This window comes from Tigriopus californicus, chromosome 10 (assembly GCF_007210705.1).
Source record: "Tigriopus californicus strain San Diego chromosome 10, Tcal_SD_v2.1, whole genome shotgun sequence".
NCBI classification, from domain to species: Eukaryota; Metazoa; Arthropoda; class Copepoda; order Harpacticoida; family Harpacticidae; genus Tigriopus; species Tigriopus californicus.
The window spans coordinates 8,259,731-8,278,484 of record NC_081449.1 but is presented as its reverse complement, the minus strand read 5'-3'; the positions used below and the strand labels follow the sequence as shown (position 1 = coordinate 8,278,484).

The 18,754-nt window shown below is 42.2% G+C and overlaps 3 protein-coding genes across 3 annotated transcripts; 2 read left to right on the top strand and 1 right to left on the bottom strand.

Moving 5' to 3' along the window:
- Positions 1-43: 43 nt before the first annotated feature.
- On the top strand, positions 44-3,441 carry LOC131889047 (conserved oligomeric Golgi complex subunit 5-like). The gene has a single exon (XM_059238037.1). The coding sequence runs from the start codon at positions 881-883 to the stop codon at positions 3,320-3,322; it is 2,442 nt and encodes an 813-aa protein (XP_059094020.1). The 5' UTR covers positions 44-880; the 3' UTR covers positions 3,323-3,441.
- Positions 3,352-4,438, bottom strand: LOC131889053 (RING-box protein 1A). The gene is made up of 2 exons (XM_059238045.1): positions 4,231-4,438; positions 3,352-3,789 (listed from the first exon to the last, which is right to left on the bottom strand). Exons 1-2 carry the CDS (start codon positions 4,296-4,298, stop codon positions 3,525-3,527), a joined length of 333 nt encoding a protein of 110 aa, XP_059094028.1. The 5' UTR covers positions 4,299-4,438; the 3' UTR covers positions 3,352-3,524.
- Positions 4,439-4,985: 547 nt separating this feature from the next.
- Positions 4,986-11,380, top strand: LOC131889474 (uncharacterized). Its single transcript, XM_059238580.1, has 15 exons — positions 4,986-5,334; positions 5,500-5,637; positions 5,712-5,879; positions 5,953-6,004; positions 6,108-6,252; positions 6,344-6,505; positions 7,237-7,274; positions 7,543-7,572; positions 7,648-7,760; positions 7,892-8,042; positions 8,162-8,289; positions 8,354-8,491; positions 9,182-9,398; positions 10,836-10,980; positions 11,043-11,380. The coding sequence occupies exons 1-15, from the start codon at positions 5,074-5,076 to the stop codon at positions 11,221-11,223; spliced, it is 2,067 nt and encodes a 688-aa protein (XP_059094563.1). The 5' UTR covers positions 4,986-5,073; the 3' UTR covers positions 11,224-11,380.
- The last annotated feature ends 7,374 nt before the right edge of the window (positions 11,381-18,754 follow it).

The window sequence follows — 18,754 nt, the reverse complement described above, 5'->3', positions numbered from 1 at the left end:
AGAACTGAAGGAATGGGTGTTAGAGCTGAAGAGACAGCCCCATCATCATTATGTTCTGGGCGGTCTCTCCGGCCTGCTCTCTGCGCTATTGGTCTACCCTTTCGACTTTGTTCGCCGGGGAGTGATGATTGACCAGACGTTCTCGTTCCGGACTAGTCTCTCAACCGTTCCATACGCCACGGTGTTCTTTGGATTATATTTTCATCAACGTGATCCCAATTGCTTAAAGTCACAATGCTTATGGGCAAGTGGATCTGCTTTTTTGGCAGCATGTGCCGAAGTTCCTTTTGACAAAGCCAAGCTGGCCATGATGGGAAATCGCCGTGTTATGATTATGGCTTCTTCCCTTTATGTTCCATTTGGCGCTCTCATGCTAGTGATGTATGATAAGGCCCTTCTCAAATACCAATCTTCCTTTTAGTGGACATTAGACCTTGGAATACCATTGTTAGCGTTACCAGAATATACCTACTGCAGTCCCCCATAATACGTGCATCCAATTCGTCTTTGCCATATTCGTCATCATGAGGCATGATTAAATTAGAAATGCCACCAATCACATCAATGTCGCTCTTTGTCCGTTAATTGGTCACCTCCAAGGCTCGAACGGCTCGAACACAGCTCGAACACAGCTCGAACTCTGTGTGTGAGACTGTGAGTGAATGAGTGTGCCTACGTTGTCTAAACTCCAGGAGAAAAGTGATGACGTCGAAACGAAATCAAAACAGATTCGGTGTATGCCTGTATGGAGGCTGTTTGAACTCTACGTTGAAGTGGCAGGAATTTGGATGGGCGTGATTGACGATTGCAGCCACGAATCCGGAGGTGCGTAGCGACAGGACCCCAAATTGATATCCTTTATACCACACTGACTGAGACCATGGATGTGGAGGAGATAAAAGCGTCGTTGTTGGCACCGGCGGACTTTGACGTGGAGAAGCATGCGAGCGAATTGTTCCAATCCGGCCAGGATATCGGCACCTACATGAACAATCTGAACCAGGCCGAACACGAGCTGGATGGCAACATTCAGGATCAGGTGTCCAATCACTACGAGGATCTGCTCTCGCAAGCCACGAGCGTGGAGCACCTCGAGATTCATCTCGACATGATGCAGTCTCATATGCACACGCTGGTGGCCACTTCCGAACGGCTCAAGACCAAGGTACGCGAGCCTTACCGCATGATGAGCACCCAGGTCTTGACCTTGTCCCGCCTGCAAGAGACCTGCGACTTGCTGCGACGCATCATCCGGATCGTGCAACTCGGGAAACGCCTTCAATCCCAGCTTCAAGCGGGACCGTCTGAGTTGACCAAAGCTGCCTTGAGTCTGCAAGAGTTGACCGAGCTCTGGGTGCCCGAGTTGAACAATGTGGATATCATTGAACAAGATCAGAGAGTCGTTCTTCATGCCAAGACGGACGTGGAACGCAACGCGGATAGCATCTTGACTCGGGGTCTGGACTCGCGTAATCAGAACCAGATCGGCATCGCTCTTCAAGTGTTTCAAAATCTATCCATGCTCGAGCTGAAGCTGGATGCCCGACTCCAAGAGGAAGTGGCCAAAGTCCGAACCAAATTGCAGGACTGTCTAAGCATGAGTAAGATTACACAAGCCGTTGAAGTGAGCGGGAATTATTCTAATGCGAGTTCGGGTACTGCCAATCCACCCAACGGTGGTATTGGTGGTGGTGGTGGTGGTGGTGGTGCAGGACCGGGCAAAGCCACCATCCCAGCCACGGGGAATATGGCCACCTTCAGGGCGGTGATGTGGAACAATTTCGAGTCTTGCTTGGATTTCGTGTTTATCAAAGCGGGCGAGTTGTTGTGCCTGCAGCGATTGTTGTGCAAGAAACGGGACGCTGTATCACATTTAACGTTCATGGATCTACTTCCCGAGCCCAAGAATGAGATCTTGGCCAAATTCTGGTCCGAGATTGTGGACATTCTCAACAAGCAATTGCGATTCGCCACGGGAGAATCCAATTTCCTTCGGCAAGCTCTTGAAGGCGAGTTTCCCAAGTTACTAAGGCTCTTCAACGACTTGTGGCTACGACTTCATGCCATGGGGAAAGAGATTCCCTTCGAGGAGTCGGAAAAGTTTACCAACCCGTTTCAAGCGGCCAAGCCCCAAGACGAGTTACGGAATACGATGGAGTCTTTTGAGAGAGCTTATCTGTCTCGTTCCTTGTCGCGTCTATTCGATCCGGTGAATTTGATGTTTTCCAGTGGGGAAACGCCAATCAAAGGCGAAATCAAACAGGTCTTGAAGGGCATCGCCAGTGAGCTGAACATTGCTCTGGTGGATACGCAGTTGTGCCATACGGTTTGTAAGAACGTAGCCAAGACCATCCAACTCACTTGCGTGAAGTGTGAAGGAATCCTCGTCACCGATGGTGAGGCCAGTCAAGTCATTGGTTATCCCACAGAAGGCCAAAAGAAGAACGTGAGCATTGTCAATTGCCTGTACGAGTTCAAACAGGGAATGGAAACTATTTTAAGTACGATCGCCTTGGGCAAGAGTAGTGTTCAGGTCATCCGACAAGCTCTGTTAGACGTAGACAAGCAAGCCAAAGCTGCCGTGGAACCGCTAATGAACTCTATTTCGGATGCGATTGAAGCTATTATCCTGACTATCCACAACGAAGACTTCTCCGGGTCTGGCGAGGATCAAACTGGCTCGGCTGTGAGTAACCCTGCCGCCAAACCCTGTTCCTTGTACATGAAAGAGCTACAAAGTTTTTTGAGCCGAGTCTCCGCCGATTATCTCCAAGCTTTCGAATGTCACGAGCTTCTAGCTGAATGCGTTCTTCCCGTGGTCCGACGTTGTGTAGACCAGTTTGTGGTGGATGCCAGTCTTATACGACCCTTAGGAACGGAGGGTCAAATGCGCCTGGCATCGGATTGCGCTCAATTAGAAATGGCTTTGGAGCCACTGAGTGGCCAATTGAACGCGAGTCTTCTCGGGAAATCGTACGAGACATTGCGATCTTTCCGATCCATGCTTTTCTTCAACCCGGAGGACATTCTGTCCAGCCCAGTGTTGGGAAAGTCCTTGCCCTTTAGCATTGCACTGCACTTCCTCTATGCCAAGGCTCCCAAAGAACTGCAATCCCCCCATGAAAGTACGGGCTGGAGTCTGTCGCGATACTCGTCTTGGTTATCCGACCATCCCAACGAGTTGGATCGGTTGCAACTCATTCAGGGTTCCCTAGAGAGCTACGTAGCGGGCACGCGTCAGAGAGGAGAAAAATCGTACGCCCATCCCTATCCGATCATGCTCCAAGTTCTTGAACAAGGTCTAACTTCTTTGAAGGGCTAGATGTGACGGTGTTAATGTTTGATTTGCCCTTGTTTTCGTCCATTTCTTTATTATCATTTTACGCGTGGTCCAAAAAGAGTTTTATACGGTTGAGAAATAGATCAAATATTATTCACAAATGACGACTTGACGCAACGTGTGTAGGGGGTGAGAGGGGCTTGGGTGCGTAGGAGTTCGCGGTGTACGGCAGGATAGAGATCGGTCAGTGCCCATACTTTTGAAACTCCCAATCTCTGTTGTCCAAAGGACACACCTGACGGGTCTTCAGCCACCGAGAAATGCAATGGAAATGAAAAGCATGATTACACATGCCCCAAGCCACGGTGCATTCCTCACTTGAGGCCGAGGCTTGATTGGCTTGACACTCGATGCACAGATCCATGATGTGATTCCGACAAATGGCGCAATTGTCCACCACAATGTCCCAGGCCCACAGAGCCACGGCATTCCATTTCTTCACCTCAAACCTGCGTGGGTTGGAACAAAACAAGTGATAGAAGAAAATGTCAGGCACACTTATACTTGTTCCCACCGATCAATTGGCTTCTAAACTGTGTGTATTCGCTCGTATTTTTTCGAATCCTAATCATTGCCCCTTTCTATTTCATTCGTTAACACGTTGAATATCGTGGAGTTAATTCGCTCAATAGTGGGATGAGGGTACTATAAAAAAAGCAAACTGTTCAGCAGTCGGCAACCGAGTCGAAAACGATCATTTTCATTAACAAAAAGTAATCTAACCTTGGCAAAATCGCCCTTCGTTCCGCATAATTTCTTGAAAATGCTAAAATTCCGCCAATGCTAACAATACAATTCTATAAGTAGATTATTGCGGGATCAATGTTGCCGCCACATTGTTCGCCATCCATCCATCCGTCGTGCATGGTGATTGAAAAACATCATCTTACCTCTTCTTCTCGCCCCGATTGGAACTGGAGGAGGAGGAGGGCATCTCGGCATCTTGATCGACCTCCATGGTAAGGCGGGAAAAAAATTCGGGATGAACGGATGGATTTCGAGGTCGGAGAACGTGGGTGACTTAGCGTTGAGCAAAACTTTACCGAATGAATCCTAGAGAAAGGCCCAGACTCCAGACTAGGACGGGACCGATCTTATTCAGGCTGACCAAATTCGAAGCTAGACACGCATCCTAATGAAACCGCAGCCGACTTAATAAGTACTTCAGTTAAGGTAGGAAAACTGAAGCTTCTAAGAAAAAGTTACAGTTGAAATTGTGTGGCCCTTTTTATATGCAAAAAGGCCAACTAGTGGTGGGTTAACGTCAATTTTAAAAAGGCTGCTCATGTCAGTATCGTAGAATAGGGCCACGGTTAATCAAGAAGCTATATTTTTGCCTCTTGGGCTGCACGAGTGAAGGCTAAAATGGCTCTGAACCAGCTGATCCGCTGTGCGCCCTCTCTGGACGATTGCCTCCAGGGCTCAGGGCTTAGGCTATAGGCTAAGAGCCGCATTTCTTAGGGTGACGGAAACTATTAGCCCATCGAGCACCAGATGATCAAGAATGAAACTTCCACTTACTAAGCCCCTTATATGCTAAAAAATAGCTCCCAAGGCTTAATATCCCTGATTTAGTAGCTCCGAATTCTGATGCTTAGCATCAAAAAGTCCGCCGCATGCTGTGTTCTGACAAATACAATCCGAACCCAAGCCCAATTTTAGACCGGAGTTCCAATTTGCCCAAGCTGATGAAATAAATAAAAGCTGTCCTCTCATGTGAAACTAGCCATCATATGACAATGAAGGTGTGCCAAAACTTGGTCGATTTAGATCCAGCGGGGATCAAGACATTTTTTGATTCTTTCGATACGGTGTTGTGTGACTGTGATGGGGTGTTATGGTTAAGTCAAGAGGCCATTCCGGGATCTCCGGAGGCCATCCGATTGCTCAAGAGCCTCGGGAAAAGAGTCATCTTTGTCACGAACAACAGCAACCGGACCCGCAATGAATATGCCATCAAATTCAAGAACTTGGGATATGAAGATATCACCAAGGTAACTGAAGGAAGAGAGTGAGACTTCGAAACTCCTGTCTAACCTAGCTAACTACCCGTGCCTTTGAACCGTTCGTGTGATTAATAATCATGGTGGTTTTAAGCTGTCATTCATTGACCCAATAGTCGTTAATTTGGATTCAAATCCTTGTCCTTTCTCACATAGGCTGATATCATTCAAGCTGGATTCTTAACGGCGGCATACCTTCACGAAAAGCATTTCTCGAAGAAGGTCTATGTGATCGGTGAGGATGGTCTTGAGTCTGAACTTCAGGAGCTTGGAATTTCCTATATTAATCAACGAGTAAGCGAAATGACGACAAGTCTATTGGGTCCGCGAAATTGTTACACAGGATACTCAATGATGCTCCCTTTCAGGACGATCCATTGCCCGATGGATGGAATGAAGACAAGATCCGAGAGACTCTAGACAACTTGGATCCGGATGTTAATTGTGTTATGGTGGGATTTGACCCTAACTTTAGCTACATGAAAATGCTGAAAGCCTGCAATTATATTCAACGAAGTCCAGACTGTCACTTTGTGGTGAGATGCGCAACGAGCCCAATGATTTCAGATTTTCGCCCTATTCATGTTCATCCCGTCCATCTATGCTTAGGTATCGGATGTCGATGGAACATTCCCGGCGAAAAAAAATCTGTTGTTGCCGGGTGAGTGAGTATATTCATGTATTTAGTACTACTTCATCCACCTTCTTCTCATTGTTCATCATTAGAAAAGAGTCCATTCGATCAACTGGGTTCTTTGTTTTAGGTACAGGTCCGATGGTAAGCGCCATAAAAACCATAACTGGAAGAGAGCCCACCGTATGCGGGAAACCAAATCCATTCGTCTTTGAAACCATCCAGAGAATTTTCCCCGAGGTTGTCGGCGAGCGAACGATCATGATTGGTGACAGGTAACACTTCTGCTGTCTGAACAGAGTTATCAAGGGCCTTGCTCTGCCTGAGTCTGGGATCTGACTTTGTCTTATTGCTCCACTGTATTAGAGCTAACTCCGACATTCTCTTGGGAAACCGTTGTGGACTGAAGACATTAATGGTGGGCACAGGATGCCACAATATGGAACACATTCAACAATGGCAGACATCGGGACAAGATGATTTGGTGGCCAACTTCTATGTCGAATCGTTGGGAAAAATCGTTGATTTGTAAGAGACGAGCATGTATAATTCAAGTCTAGTCATGTCATGTTCAAAATGCATCTTATTAAGCGATAAATGGAAATGAGGGCTTGTACCAAAAATAAAGTCAACCGACAATGAATGTATCATCAAAACATTGGTTCCTAAACGGCAAGTAGTCACACTGATCAGCTGTTCCAATAATTCGTTCGCCGAGGTTGCTTCTCATCCATGTGTCCTTTCGTCCTTTTGTCCTTGCGTGAGGTTGACAAGCTACAAAGGCACGATTGAATCATCCGGAAATTGCAGCGTTAAAAAACCCGTTCACGGCCACCAACCGGTCGACCCATAACAACACTACTACTGGTACTGTTTGTCCCCTTGAGCTTTGGTGAGGAAATGCATGAAAGCGTGCTCGGCTTGTACTATGACTTTAACTTGTACTTCGTTTTTGTGTGTACGTTTATTTGGTGCATGTCCTCTTACACAGCCGGTGAGATTACCCTACGTTGGTGTCTGTCATTGGTGTTGTTAGTCGTTATCTGTATGTATGTAGAGAGAGACAAAAAGGTCACCCATGAATGAAGACGAATCAAAGGACCAACTAAATTGTATGCAGCCACTGTGCTTTTATTTTAAGTGACCCAAGCCTAACCATGGTTTGTTGTATAATTCTACAATAACGATACAAACTATTGATACATCTTGAAGCCTTCTGTTGCAGCAACAAACTACATTCCTCTCTCGGATATTCGTAGTATGAGCCAAAGGAATAAATTGGCTTGTGATGCAAAAAGTAAAAAAGAAAATCATTTCCAATCCCTTTTTACATACTCCTTTTCAAGAGGCGATTTTACATGAAAGCAATTGGTTAGGCACTATTGAGAATGTACACGTTAAAAGAGAAAACTACTGGGAAATCTAAGGACAATATTGGAACAAGTTTTTATTCGCCTGTGCTTCCCGTCTCTAGTTATCTCACATGAACTCTCCTTGGGCCACTTTAATATCAACGTTACTCACAAGGTCAGTTCGCTTTGGCTAGAACATAAACCCCATCATAGAGGAGACAGTTTTTCGTTTTCTTCTCGAGGGTGATATTTCTTTTTTCGTGTGCGGTAAATTATAGTTTACACTTGAAAATGATTGACTCTTATCCTTTATTTTAGACTTCAACAAGACGTTGGTTGTATTCATGTCCTTTAAGGCTCTGGGTCGGGTTCTTTCCTCGTGTTCATGGGCTCTCAAAGGATCCCAGCATTTGACTACTAGACGGTTCTCTGTAATTATCGATCGGGCAAATATTCGGTTTTAGGTGTTTTTCTTCAGCCACTTAAAAGATTTTGACTTTAACAAATAATAATAGTTCAATCTGCGTCACCTTAAAAATATTTATTTTGCTCTTTTAAACAGATTTCGTCCCACATCATGAGCGGGTACCCCCAAACTTGCCAAGAATTGGCCAAACTGAGCCCGGCTGAGGTTCAAAAATTCATGGACTCCTTCGATACGGTCATGACCGATTGTGATGGGGTTTTGTGGATGGGAGACAGAGCATTCGATGGTGAGACGATTTTCAAAGCCCGCAATATGCTGCGGAATAACAATAATTTCAGATGATTTTTTTTTTTAATGTAACCTACATTTTTGACCCTTCTGATTCACAAGTAAATCTCATTCTAGGTGCCGCCAAAATGATTTGCAAGTTCCGAGAATTGGGGAAGAAAGTGTTCTTCTGTACTAACAATAGTACCAAGTCCAGGGCAGATTACGTTGAAAAGTGCAAGAAACTGGGTTTTGGTGGGAACAAGGTATGCCCATAGGTTCGTAAATCTATTGTAATTGCGTTTCTTTTACATGGTTGTGCAATTTTAGGACGAGATCATAGGAACCAGCTACTTAGCAGCGACTTATCTCAAAGATATGAATTATAAGGGGACAGTGTACGTTGTCGGTACAAATGGAGTCAAAGATGAGTTGGATGAAGTTGGAATTCCTTGCATTGGGATTGGGGTAAGTTTAGACGAACAAAGGGCTAACTCTCTAGAACCTTGTGGAAATGGGTGGGGAAAGAATTGGGCGATAAACGGTGCATGTTGTAATTTATTTTTGCTCTAATTATGTGGAAGTCGTTTGGGTCTATGACGACAATCGGTCAAAAACAATTATATAGCCACTAGCCACTAGAATATATTTCAGAATTGCGAACCTTTGGTCAAAGTGGACGAACAGTTTGTAATACGCAATTTTGTACCACGATCAGATGTTAAGGCTGTAATAGCTTCGTTTGTTCTGAACTTCCACTATGGCCAAATGGTGGAGGCGTTCCATTACCTGAAGAATCCAGATTGCTTGTTTCTGGCCACCGAAGGAGACGAGCAGATCCCAGGATGTTGGCCAAATGGATTGAGAACAATAATACCAGGTAATCCAAGGGTAATTTAACCTCTAACTCTTCCATCAAAGAGTATGTAGCAACCCTGAAAATAACCATGCATTAAGTGTGAATTACAATGTCTTAAGCATTCCACAGGTGGAAAAGGGATGGAACTGTATGGTCAATTTTGAATAGTGAAAGGCCCAAATTATTAACTTCAATTTCCTCGCAACCCACTCAATTTTCCCAAGGTTCTAAAACTTGTTCTGGCCTCAAAATCGAAACCGACTTTGTCACACCAACACATTGACCTCTTCAAATTTCAGCCTGATCCTATGCCTGATCAATGGTCCTTAGATAAAATGGCTGAAATCGCATCAAAAGTAGGCCCAGAAGTCCAATGTGTGATTGCGGCTTTTGATAACCTAATAAGTTATGTCAAGTTAATGAAGGCTGTCTCGGTTCTGAGTCGGCCCAATTCGGTGTTCGTCGCCACCAACACGGATGAGCAATTTCCGTTCTCCTCAAGCTGCATTCTTCCAGGTGGGTGGCCAGAAATATTCATACCCACCCTTAAAATCCTCCCGCACTAAAATGTTTTTTATGGGACGTCTTGGTTCTAAATTAAAAAAAGTGAGACCATTTAACCAATACGATTGTGGAGTTTCGGAATGGCAGTTCCAGTTCCTTTTTGGCATAGTGAGGAATTTGTTCCTCAACCATTCCTCATGAAAACACAGAATGATGTGAATCTTAACTTTTTTGATTTTTTCAGTCTTACCTGGCTTTTTGCCCACATATGTAAAATCTTTTCAATAATAATTCGCAGTTTTAGGTTGCATGGGCAAATGTTTAATGTTATTTTGCTTTCCGATTTGTTAACCGTCTTCAAGGTGCATGGATTTAATGAAACTCTTAATGGCGGAAAGATCCTTTCTGAGTGTCTATGTAGCGTCCATGTGCCCTCAGCGCCCTCAAGAAAGACCCAAGGGCCAAAGGGATGTGGGAAGGGTGATGGGGATAATCAGAAAAGGCTTGAAAAAAAGTTATCACTTATAAAGAAAATGATTAACAAGTGCCACCTCAAAAATGCAAAATCTCGAAATTTTTGACACATCAAGCGGCACAAAAAGATAAATTGCAAGTTTTGGTCAAAATTCCGCGAGCGTAAAATAAAAATAATTGACAAATGATCTCGTGATTTGAAATTGAAAATTTATCACTCGGACATCAGGAACCACCCTGTGCAATAATTCATTCTATGCCACCCCATGTATGGGTTATTACTAGACCTAGGAAAAGAAATTACCAACCTAAAACCAACAAAGGTTTTTGCCTTTTTTCGCCGCATTTTGGAAAAATTACTTAAAAGGTTTTTGGGAAAAAAAATCCTTTTTTGTACCTTTTTTGGTAGTTTTCATGCTCACTTATTAAAAAAAGCTTGAAAAGGCAGAAAATAAACTTGAGATATGGTTATGAATATGAGTAAGCCTTTTGATAAGATTAAAAATGGTCACTTCACACCAAATCCAAAACTGACTTAAATGACCAAAAATATCACAGCACCTAATTTCTTGTTTATTTTGCAAAAACATGCATTGCTTTTATTACGCTGATTTTTTTCAACAAATGAGAATAAGTGATATTATCTTTTGAACACATTTTTAAAAACGTTACAATTTTGTTTTACCTTTTTTAACAAATTTCATTGTGTTTTTTTACCTTTGTATGACGGATTTGTTACCTTTTTGTCAAACGCATTTTTATGGTCAAAAAAGAAGAGGCGAGTCATAAAAATCCTATAGGATTTATTGAATGCTACAATCGCACTATTTTAGACATGTAATGCAATTTATTATTATTTATCTTTTCTAAGACTGACCTTAATTAATTTCGTTGCTTCTTAATTGTTGCCAACTTCATTTGCTGCCGACAAGCGGAAATTATTCTTTCTATTCTTTTCATGTCCTTCATGTCTAGGAACTGGTTCAATGGTGGCTGCTATCGCCGCATCGGCCGAAAGAGAACCCGTGGTGATGGGTAAACCATCGCCAATGATGTTCGAAGTGGTTCAGAAACATCATCCCGAAGTAAATCCTAAAAGGACATTGATGATTGGAGACAGGTACGACTAATTTACCGCGTTCATTGGTTGTCATGTACCATTGATTCTTGATTCCGTTGCAGAGCCAATACTGATATTTTACTTGGAAAAAATTGCAATCTGTACACCTTAATGGTGGGCACTGGTTGTCACTCTTTGGCAAATATACGGGAGTGGGAAAAATCAGACGACCTCAAAACAAAGAGATTGGTAGCTGACTTTTACCTTGACAAGTTGGCCGATCTTTATGGACTTCTTCAGTGATGTTTATCCGAAATCCTGGAGGACTGCTAATTAAGTCGGCATTTTTAGTCAACAAAACAATCAAAAAATATCGTCTTTAAATTGTGTATTCATGTTGTTTTGTTTGGTGTTTTCAAAAGGGATTGTCGTGAATAAAACATTCAACGTAATTAGACAATTACTCGAAAGTGAATCGATCAGAAATTGAATTGAGTTAGCCGATCGTTGATAGCCAGTTATTGAAAGTTGGTCGGCGTTTATTCTTGTCTTTAATTTGTGGATAGCAATAGGAATAGTTTATAGGTGGTACTTACAATACTGATAAAGATTTTGCTCGAATGCCAAGACTTCTAGTAACGATTTTCATTGTTGTGAAAGCAAAAGGAAAAACTGTTGTAAAAAATCTTTGAAATATCTCAGTTTAGTAAATTAATTCACTTTAAACTTAAATGAACACAAAATATCAACATTAAGTAATAGATATTAGGAGTAATCTTAGCTGCGTTTTCAATTGAAATCTTTTAAAAATCGTTGAACAAACGCTAAGATATTACAGTTCTAAAGTTGACATTTGCCACAAATTTCTCAACAAAATGCTCGGGTTATGTCTTAAAGCCAAGTAATATGATATGTGCAAAAGAGAGGTTATTATATTTCGGTTCATGCGCCTAGAAACTTCTTTAAAGGAAATCAATGTATTCTATCAGTTCGGCCAGAAATAAAAGGCTAAAAAATATTTCAGTTGCTTTAAAAATCTCAAAACATTCAGGATTGTGACTACCTTTGACAAACCAGCCAAAATGAACCTCCCTTCAAGGTCTTTTGGCGCCAGCAGTCATATATGTAGCCCCCTTACCAAGCCAGACAACTGAAATGGAGAAGTGGTCCGTGACGCCAGAGGTCGCTTGCATCTAGCTTGGTAGCACGAGTTGAAATTTATAGCACTAGTAAGAGGGTGTTTTTTAGTTTTCAAAGTGACCTTGCAATGAAATGCTCCCAATCTTCAACAATACTAGTTTGGGAACTTAGTTAGACTAATTGCGTGAAACAGACTTTCAATAAAAATAAAATTTGATGAAATATCTGACATATGTGTCTCATGACCCTATGGAAACAGAGGAAAATTGTCCCACCAAACCTCAAATTAATTGACGTCTTCACAGCTTTTTCTGAAATGAATATAATGGAATCAGGATTGGACATAAAACAAGGGCTTAGAATTGAGCAGCGCAGAGATATACTTGCTTTTGTGACATATCGAGGAGCACGGTATTTGAAAATGATAAATTTAATCATAGATTTCTAGATACTGGATGTTGGACGACCAACCACTTGGCTGGTAAAACAGTACAATGGATGGTCTCCTGGGAATTGATCCCAAACCGGTGTATTGTACTGTTTTGCCAACCAAGTGGTTGGTCGTCCGACATCCAGTGTCTAGAAATCTATGATTGAATTCAGTTTTCAGTATGAAAACACTTCAAGTAAAATTGTCATCTTAAATGGAATGCGCAGTGATTATCATTTTTTATAATACATTTTCCTATTTTCACATAGAAAACAAGCTTATCAAGTGCAATCAATCATGGACTTCTAGAAATATGGACTGCAAACTAGCTTCCTGCCCAATTAGGCTGCTCTTGGTCATGGCAACTCTGAGCCACTTTGTGAATAAAAGTAATGAGATAAGAAAGGTAAAACTCTTCAATTAAATCTAGGTCATTTTATATCATTTACTTTTAAAGTGAATTGTTTCAAAGTTATGTTGCCAAAAGATTATTTAGGTTTTGAGGTCATATGAAGTGCTTAGGTTTCAAACCATTGACAAATAGGCCATCAAATTTAATGAGGTAGTGCAACTAATCATGTTTAGTGTGAATCTGACCCGTGATACCCATGTCTTCTGCTTCATCATGGGTTTGGTCCAAGCCCGCATCTTAGGCCACAAATTTCTTGAAATATTGACTGTGGACAAGCTTCCCTCCAAAACGGCTTGCTCTTGGTCATAGCAACTCTGAGCCACTTTTCAAATTAAAGCCTTAGGATAAAAAACTCTTCTGGACTTACATCAACCCAATTTTCCTCTACGGCCATCACCTTTGGCTTCCCAACTCTGCCCAATCCGCCCTGAAGTCCGTCAATGCCACCTTTACTAAGTTCCTCAAACGATACCTGTGCATGCCCCAATATGCCAACAATGAATGGACGCATTTTCTATGCAAAGCTGAGCCCCTCACAATCGGGCTGGCAAGGTTAGTGTCCAACAGTGTTGGGAATCTGACCTTTCCGGAGGTGATATCCGGACACAAGTTGTCCTTGCAGTCAAGGACTTGTTTACACCTTATTGTCCTTGGCTGACATCCCTTTGGAGTATTGGCAGTCATGCACCTTTGTCCAGCTCATGGCCAAATGCCATCAATGAAACGACGGGAGCTAAAACAGACTCTGTTTAATCTGGCCCATCCTCTTCTCTGCAATATCCAAGAATTTCATCATTTACCTCTACCCACCGGTTTATGTACTATCTGCAATTCGCCTTTTCACTTTTTTCATGTGCACTGAACCAATCCTAGTCAAATTAATTGTGTTTTTCCTTTCTAATCAACTATTTTATCAGTCGTGATTGACTACTTCATTCTGGGCCACAGTCATTGATTGGGTTCTCATAACAGATGGGATCAAGTGGTCATGAGGTGGTGAGGTTTTAAAAGTTGATTCAAACAGACCAATCTTCATTGGGCCGCTGGTTATGGAACCCATAGCATCACCAAGAGAGATGAAACCATGATATCCAGTTGACTCAATGAGGATATTGCTTGTAAGTGGCGTTCTCTACTATTCCAACAGTGCTTTTATGTCTTTGGATAGCCCCTTTCATTATTCCAGCTGTTTTCATGTCACTTGACGACATGTTTATGTCGTCAACTTGAAGTTTCTTTGACTTGGTTCTCAAGGCTCTTCCAGTCCAATGGTCTTCTTGGTCAATCCAAGGGCAAAATCCTCCAGGTCTGAAAGTACCTCTAGCTGGCTGAAGAGGGCTCACTTGCCAATATCAGGAGATGGGTAGACGGCCTCGCACTTTGGATAGGTTGACCTCAGGGCCGGCCTCCTTGGCCGTGGTTGATGAATAGGTTTTCTCCAAAGGAAAGAGTCGGACCCTCGCCCTGTGGGAAACCATATCGTGCCTCTATCGACCACTCACTTTGACAATTAATGGGCCACGGATAGGATTAAACTTCAATGTAACACTCTCCCTTGATGTTTTTTCTACTACAAAATTCAATGTTTTGCCACCAAGTTGGCTTTGCCATCAGCTGAACTGAAGCAACAAGAGCGCCAAAGTTACAGCTTACTGCCAAGGAATGCCAAGTCAGCCTACAATTTCAAAAAGCAGTCTATACATATATTGTCTTAGCCCTTTACACTGCACGAAATATGTTTTACGTTCTGCACTTCAGAGGGCGCTTTGTCATTCAGCCTCTGCCAAATAAATGGCCAATTGAGCCAATTCCTTTCTATTGAATTATAATGTGTTTGTGTTATTTTTGGCTAATTCTATCAAAATCTTATTTATAGTTAATGCCCCTGGTCACATAATGTCTGGAAAAGAAATTGCGTTCAAGGCAAGGCATTTATTTACCAGTCTACCGTGTGTCTTCCCGTTTTTTTTGGGCCGTGTGCCGTTGCAAATAAGGGCCCTTATTGTCAAGGAAAACCAAGAAATAGGCTAGGCGTGTCAAAATCTAGCAAAGGAGACTTCAGGTTAAAAAATGGCTTTTCTTCTTACTTGCCAGTTTGTACTTTACTTGGAATTTGTTACGTTCAAGTCTTTCCATGAGTTTCAGATCAGCAAACCTATGCTCTCGGGTCTATTTTGCTCAAGAACATGAAGAAGAGAGTGAAAATATATTTATTCATATGGCCTCTATACCCAAGGCAAAGAGCTATGAAGCAAACTACACTAGGCTGATTCAAGTTAGCCCTTGAAGACATAGAAAGATGTTTGAATATATTTGCCAAAAAAATGCAATTTTGGCTTCTTTTTTGCCATCTTTTGGGCATACATAATTTGTTCTGCCTGAATTTCTAACCATTTTCATCCCTCATTGAAAGGTTCTACGAGCAGGACTTGGTATCTAATATCCTCACATTACTACTTTTGACGGATCGTCAAGAAAATTGTTGAATCTCTCAACCTTGGAAGCAATCTAAAATCTGTTTTGTTATAATCAATGCAATCGTCTCAAAATGAGTGGAAAATGTAATATGGGTCCACTACCACAAACAGAAACCAGTTTTGCAATCGTATCTTCATAAAATCGGAGATAATGTGGTCTCAAAACCTAGCTAATGATTCCTGTCTGAATTTGGCTGCTGACCTTCGCGGTACTGCCATCTAGTGTCTATCTTCCAGAACTTAATCCTGCAGCTGTTTCTTCTCAAGGTTCAATAAATGAGCTTTCTGCATCAAAGCTTACTAGGCGTTATTCCTTATTCATCAGCAGCGGTGATAACACTGGTTGACATTGTTTGCTGCATATCATGTGTTGCCATCATTGTTGCTGTTTATTCCCTTAGGATTGTTCGTGCACTTTCTTTTGCTTGGGGGGAATAGATCCAAGCAAGGAAGCAAGGTGTCAATTCATAACATTGTATGTTAATGAAGGTTGAAGTTTAAATTGCTTTGGTTATAGTGCATGGTGACCACTTTTTTAGTTTCTTCAAAAGTCTTGGCTGCAATTACAAGTTTCTTTACTGCTTTTGTAAGTAAAAGAACCACTTCAATCCCGCCTATTTCAGCAAGTAAGGACGAAAAACGTCAAAAGAGGTGCAAAAAAAAGGGGGGGGGGGTTCCCCCAAAAAAAACCATTTAGGTCATTTGACTAAAATTTGACCGAGAAAGGTGAAACCCTATTTTGTTGCTTTCAACAAAAAAGATACCGCAGAAATTGAAAAAAATATTATTTTAGTTATGACATTGGAAAAGACAAGCATATGTCATGACAACATCGTGAAATAAGGTTAGTCCACTTCTCGATCTTTTTACATGAAGGACGAAGCTTTCAAAGTGTAAGAACTAAGAATACGCTAAATAAATACCTATGAAATTTCATGTCAATACATAACTATATAACTACTCAATACTGAATGAATATGTGACGTAGTGATGCGTTTTAATGTACTTGAAATGATTTAATATATTTTGTAAAATTGAGCTACGACTGAGCTTCCTTTGGTTCTTTGACCAAGAAAAGCTCATTGAGACGTTTTAACCGTTTTAACACTTGGCCAAAACACAAATCATAAACACCGTGGGGCTAGCAACTGAAGATTTCAGCAAAATTTGAATTTCCCTCCTTGTCTTTCTTCCGATAGAGTTGTTAAACAAACAATCACAGCTTTTGACCTCAAGCACGCTAAATTTAAGCATCTTTAGGTCACGCACTGCTCATTCCAAGTCCGGAAGAATGCAAAGTCAATCTAGGAAATCTCTGTCAAGGTCATCCCAACTTCAAATTTGGTCGGAGGACAAGGACTCGGACGATGATTTCACGGAGACATCGCCTTTCTCCCAAAATGGTAAAAAAATTGCGTTGAAAAAGCAGACAACTACGAGGAAAAAGAATAAGTTCAAGTTATCGATGAAACAACCCGCCCACAGCGAGCCTAAAACGAGCAGATCATCGAATGATCTCAAGGAAATCCAACGGTTCCAAAAATATCCGGGCTTATTGGTGCCAAAGAGTTCGTTCACTCGCGTGGTGAGGGACGTACTGAAATTCATTGGGCCTGATTTGAAGATTCAAAGTGCCGCCCTCGGAGCAACACAAGCTGCCTCAGAGACGTTTCTCACCAACCTCATGGAGGGGGCGAACTTGGCCGCCGTGCATGCCAAACGCGTCACCATCATGCCCAAAGATGTGGAGCTATATCAAAGACTAAAGCAGCTTTAGATTGGAGAATCCACCTGTGTGATGTTAATGTATTGAGGAATGGAAGCAGCTCACTTGCTGCTTGCCTTTGACTAATAAAACCTTTTTATGGGATGCAAGTTCCTGGTACTTTTTGTTTCTTGGGGTTGTGCGGAGATTATTTGACACCGATTGCGATTGATATTACTTTGGGTGAATGGGGGGAATGGACGGACGCATGTGGACGGAACAATTTGTAATTTCCTTTTCTCTTGGATCTCATTTTTTCCGATTTTCTGCCCTTTATTGACATAAGCGCTCTCCCGTTCGCAGGGATTTGCTCCAATAAGCAAGGATTACCACTACAGTACGAGGTACTTCTTCAGTGGACCAGCGAGGGTTGATTCATCTTCGTCTTCCAGTCTCTGGTGAGCTCCATCTTTGCTTCCTTTTGCTCCAGGGATTTCCCTCGGGCACTAGCGTTGCGACTTGCGACCAGAGAAAGGGGGAACAGACAGGAGGAGGAGGAAGAAGGAGGAAGAAGAAACGAAATCAGTTTGGGGGGGGACAAGATTATGAGACAAGTCCGTTAGGTTTCACCAAGAGAAGTCAAATTTTCAATTTTGAACGAGAAGGAAACATGGACAAGACGACGAAGCCGCTTTGTTTCCAGGAGGCGTGTCTGTCGGCCGAGCTCAACTGGTGATCTAATTTCTGCTTAGTTGCGTGCTTTTTGTGGCTTCACGGACTGTAGTGTTCTGATTTGACGCTCTTGGTCCCGGTGAGGCGTGAATAGGAACTGCCAAGATAGCCATAGCTTGAGAAGGGGGTGGTTCCATTGGTAGTACCATTTACATGATGACCTAACCTTCGAGTCTATTGTCCAGTCCAAGCATCGCAATTTCTATGGTCGGAAATTGTCCACTAAAAATGACGTTTGGGCTCAAATGAAACAAAACGACTACAATCCCTAAATATCTATCAAACCTTGCTCGCTTATAGCTGTGCTCATCCAGTTCAATTTTCTGTCTTGGTTAGACGGAAATTGTAAGCAATTCTTGTAATAAATCATTGTACTTGGCCATGATGCATGAACCAAAGTAGTTTTAATAGATACAATTTTGCTCATAAGTGCTTCCGATGAAGGACAATTAACAAAATACTTTTCTGAGATGAAACCTTTTACCAGAATACCCTAGAACAGTCTCGGGTTTGTGAGAGAGATTTGGGTTTCATCATACCTGAGCGAGCCTGATCAAAGAACTCTAGCATCTTGGTTCAAGCCCGCGGAAAAGAGAAGTGGAAACATTCACATTTGAGTTGGCAAGAAATCAATCAAATCATCATAGATAAGCTCACTCGTGCAAGTCTGCTCGGCTTCTCTACCGACGAACCTAATTCATTTGGGATTGTCGAGGTGTCTCTGCTTTGAAAATATTGCTTTTGCTTTTGTCTAGGAGTAAGGACCAAGAAATTTCAAGAGTAAGTTGGAAAACATCAACATCAAACGTTGAGGGTTTGAAGTTCTGATCTCTAGACAACCGGAGGAGCGTTATGGTAAAAGCTTGATATTTGCTAGTTGGAAATGTGAAAATCTTTGAAAGTGTACGACATTTCCTTGTACACACTTCATAATGTGT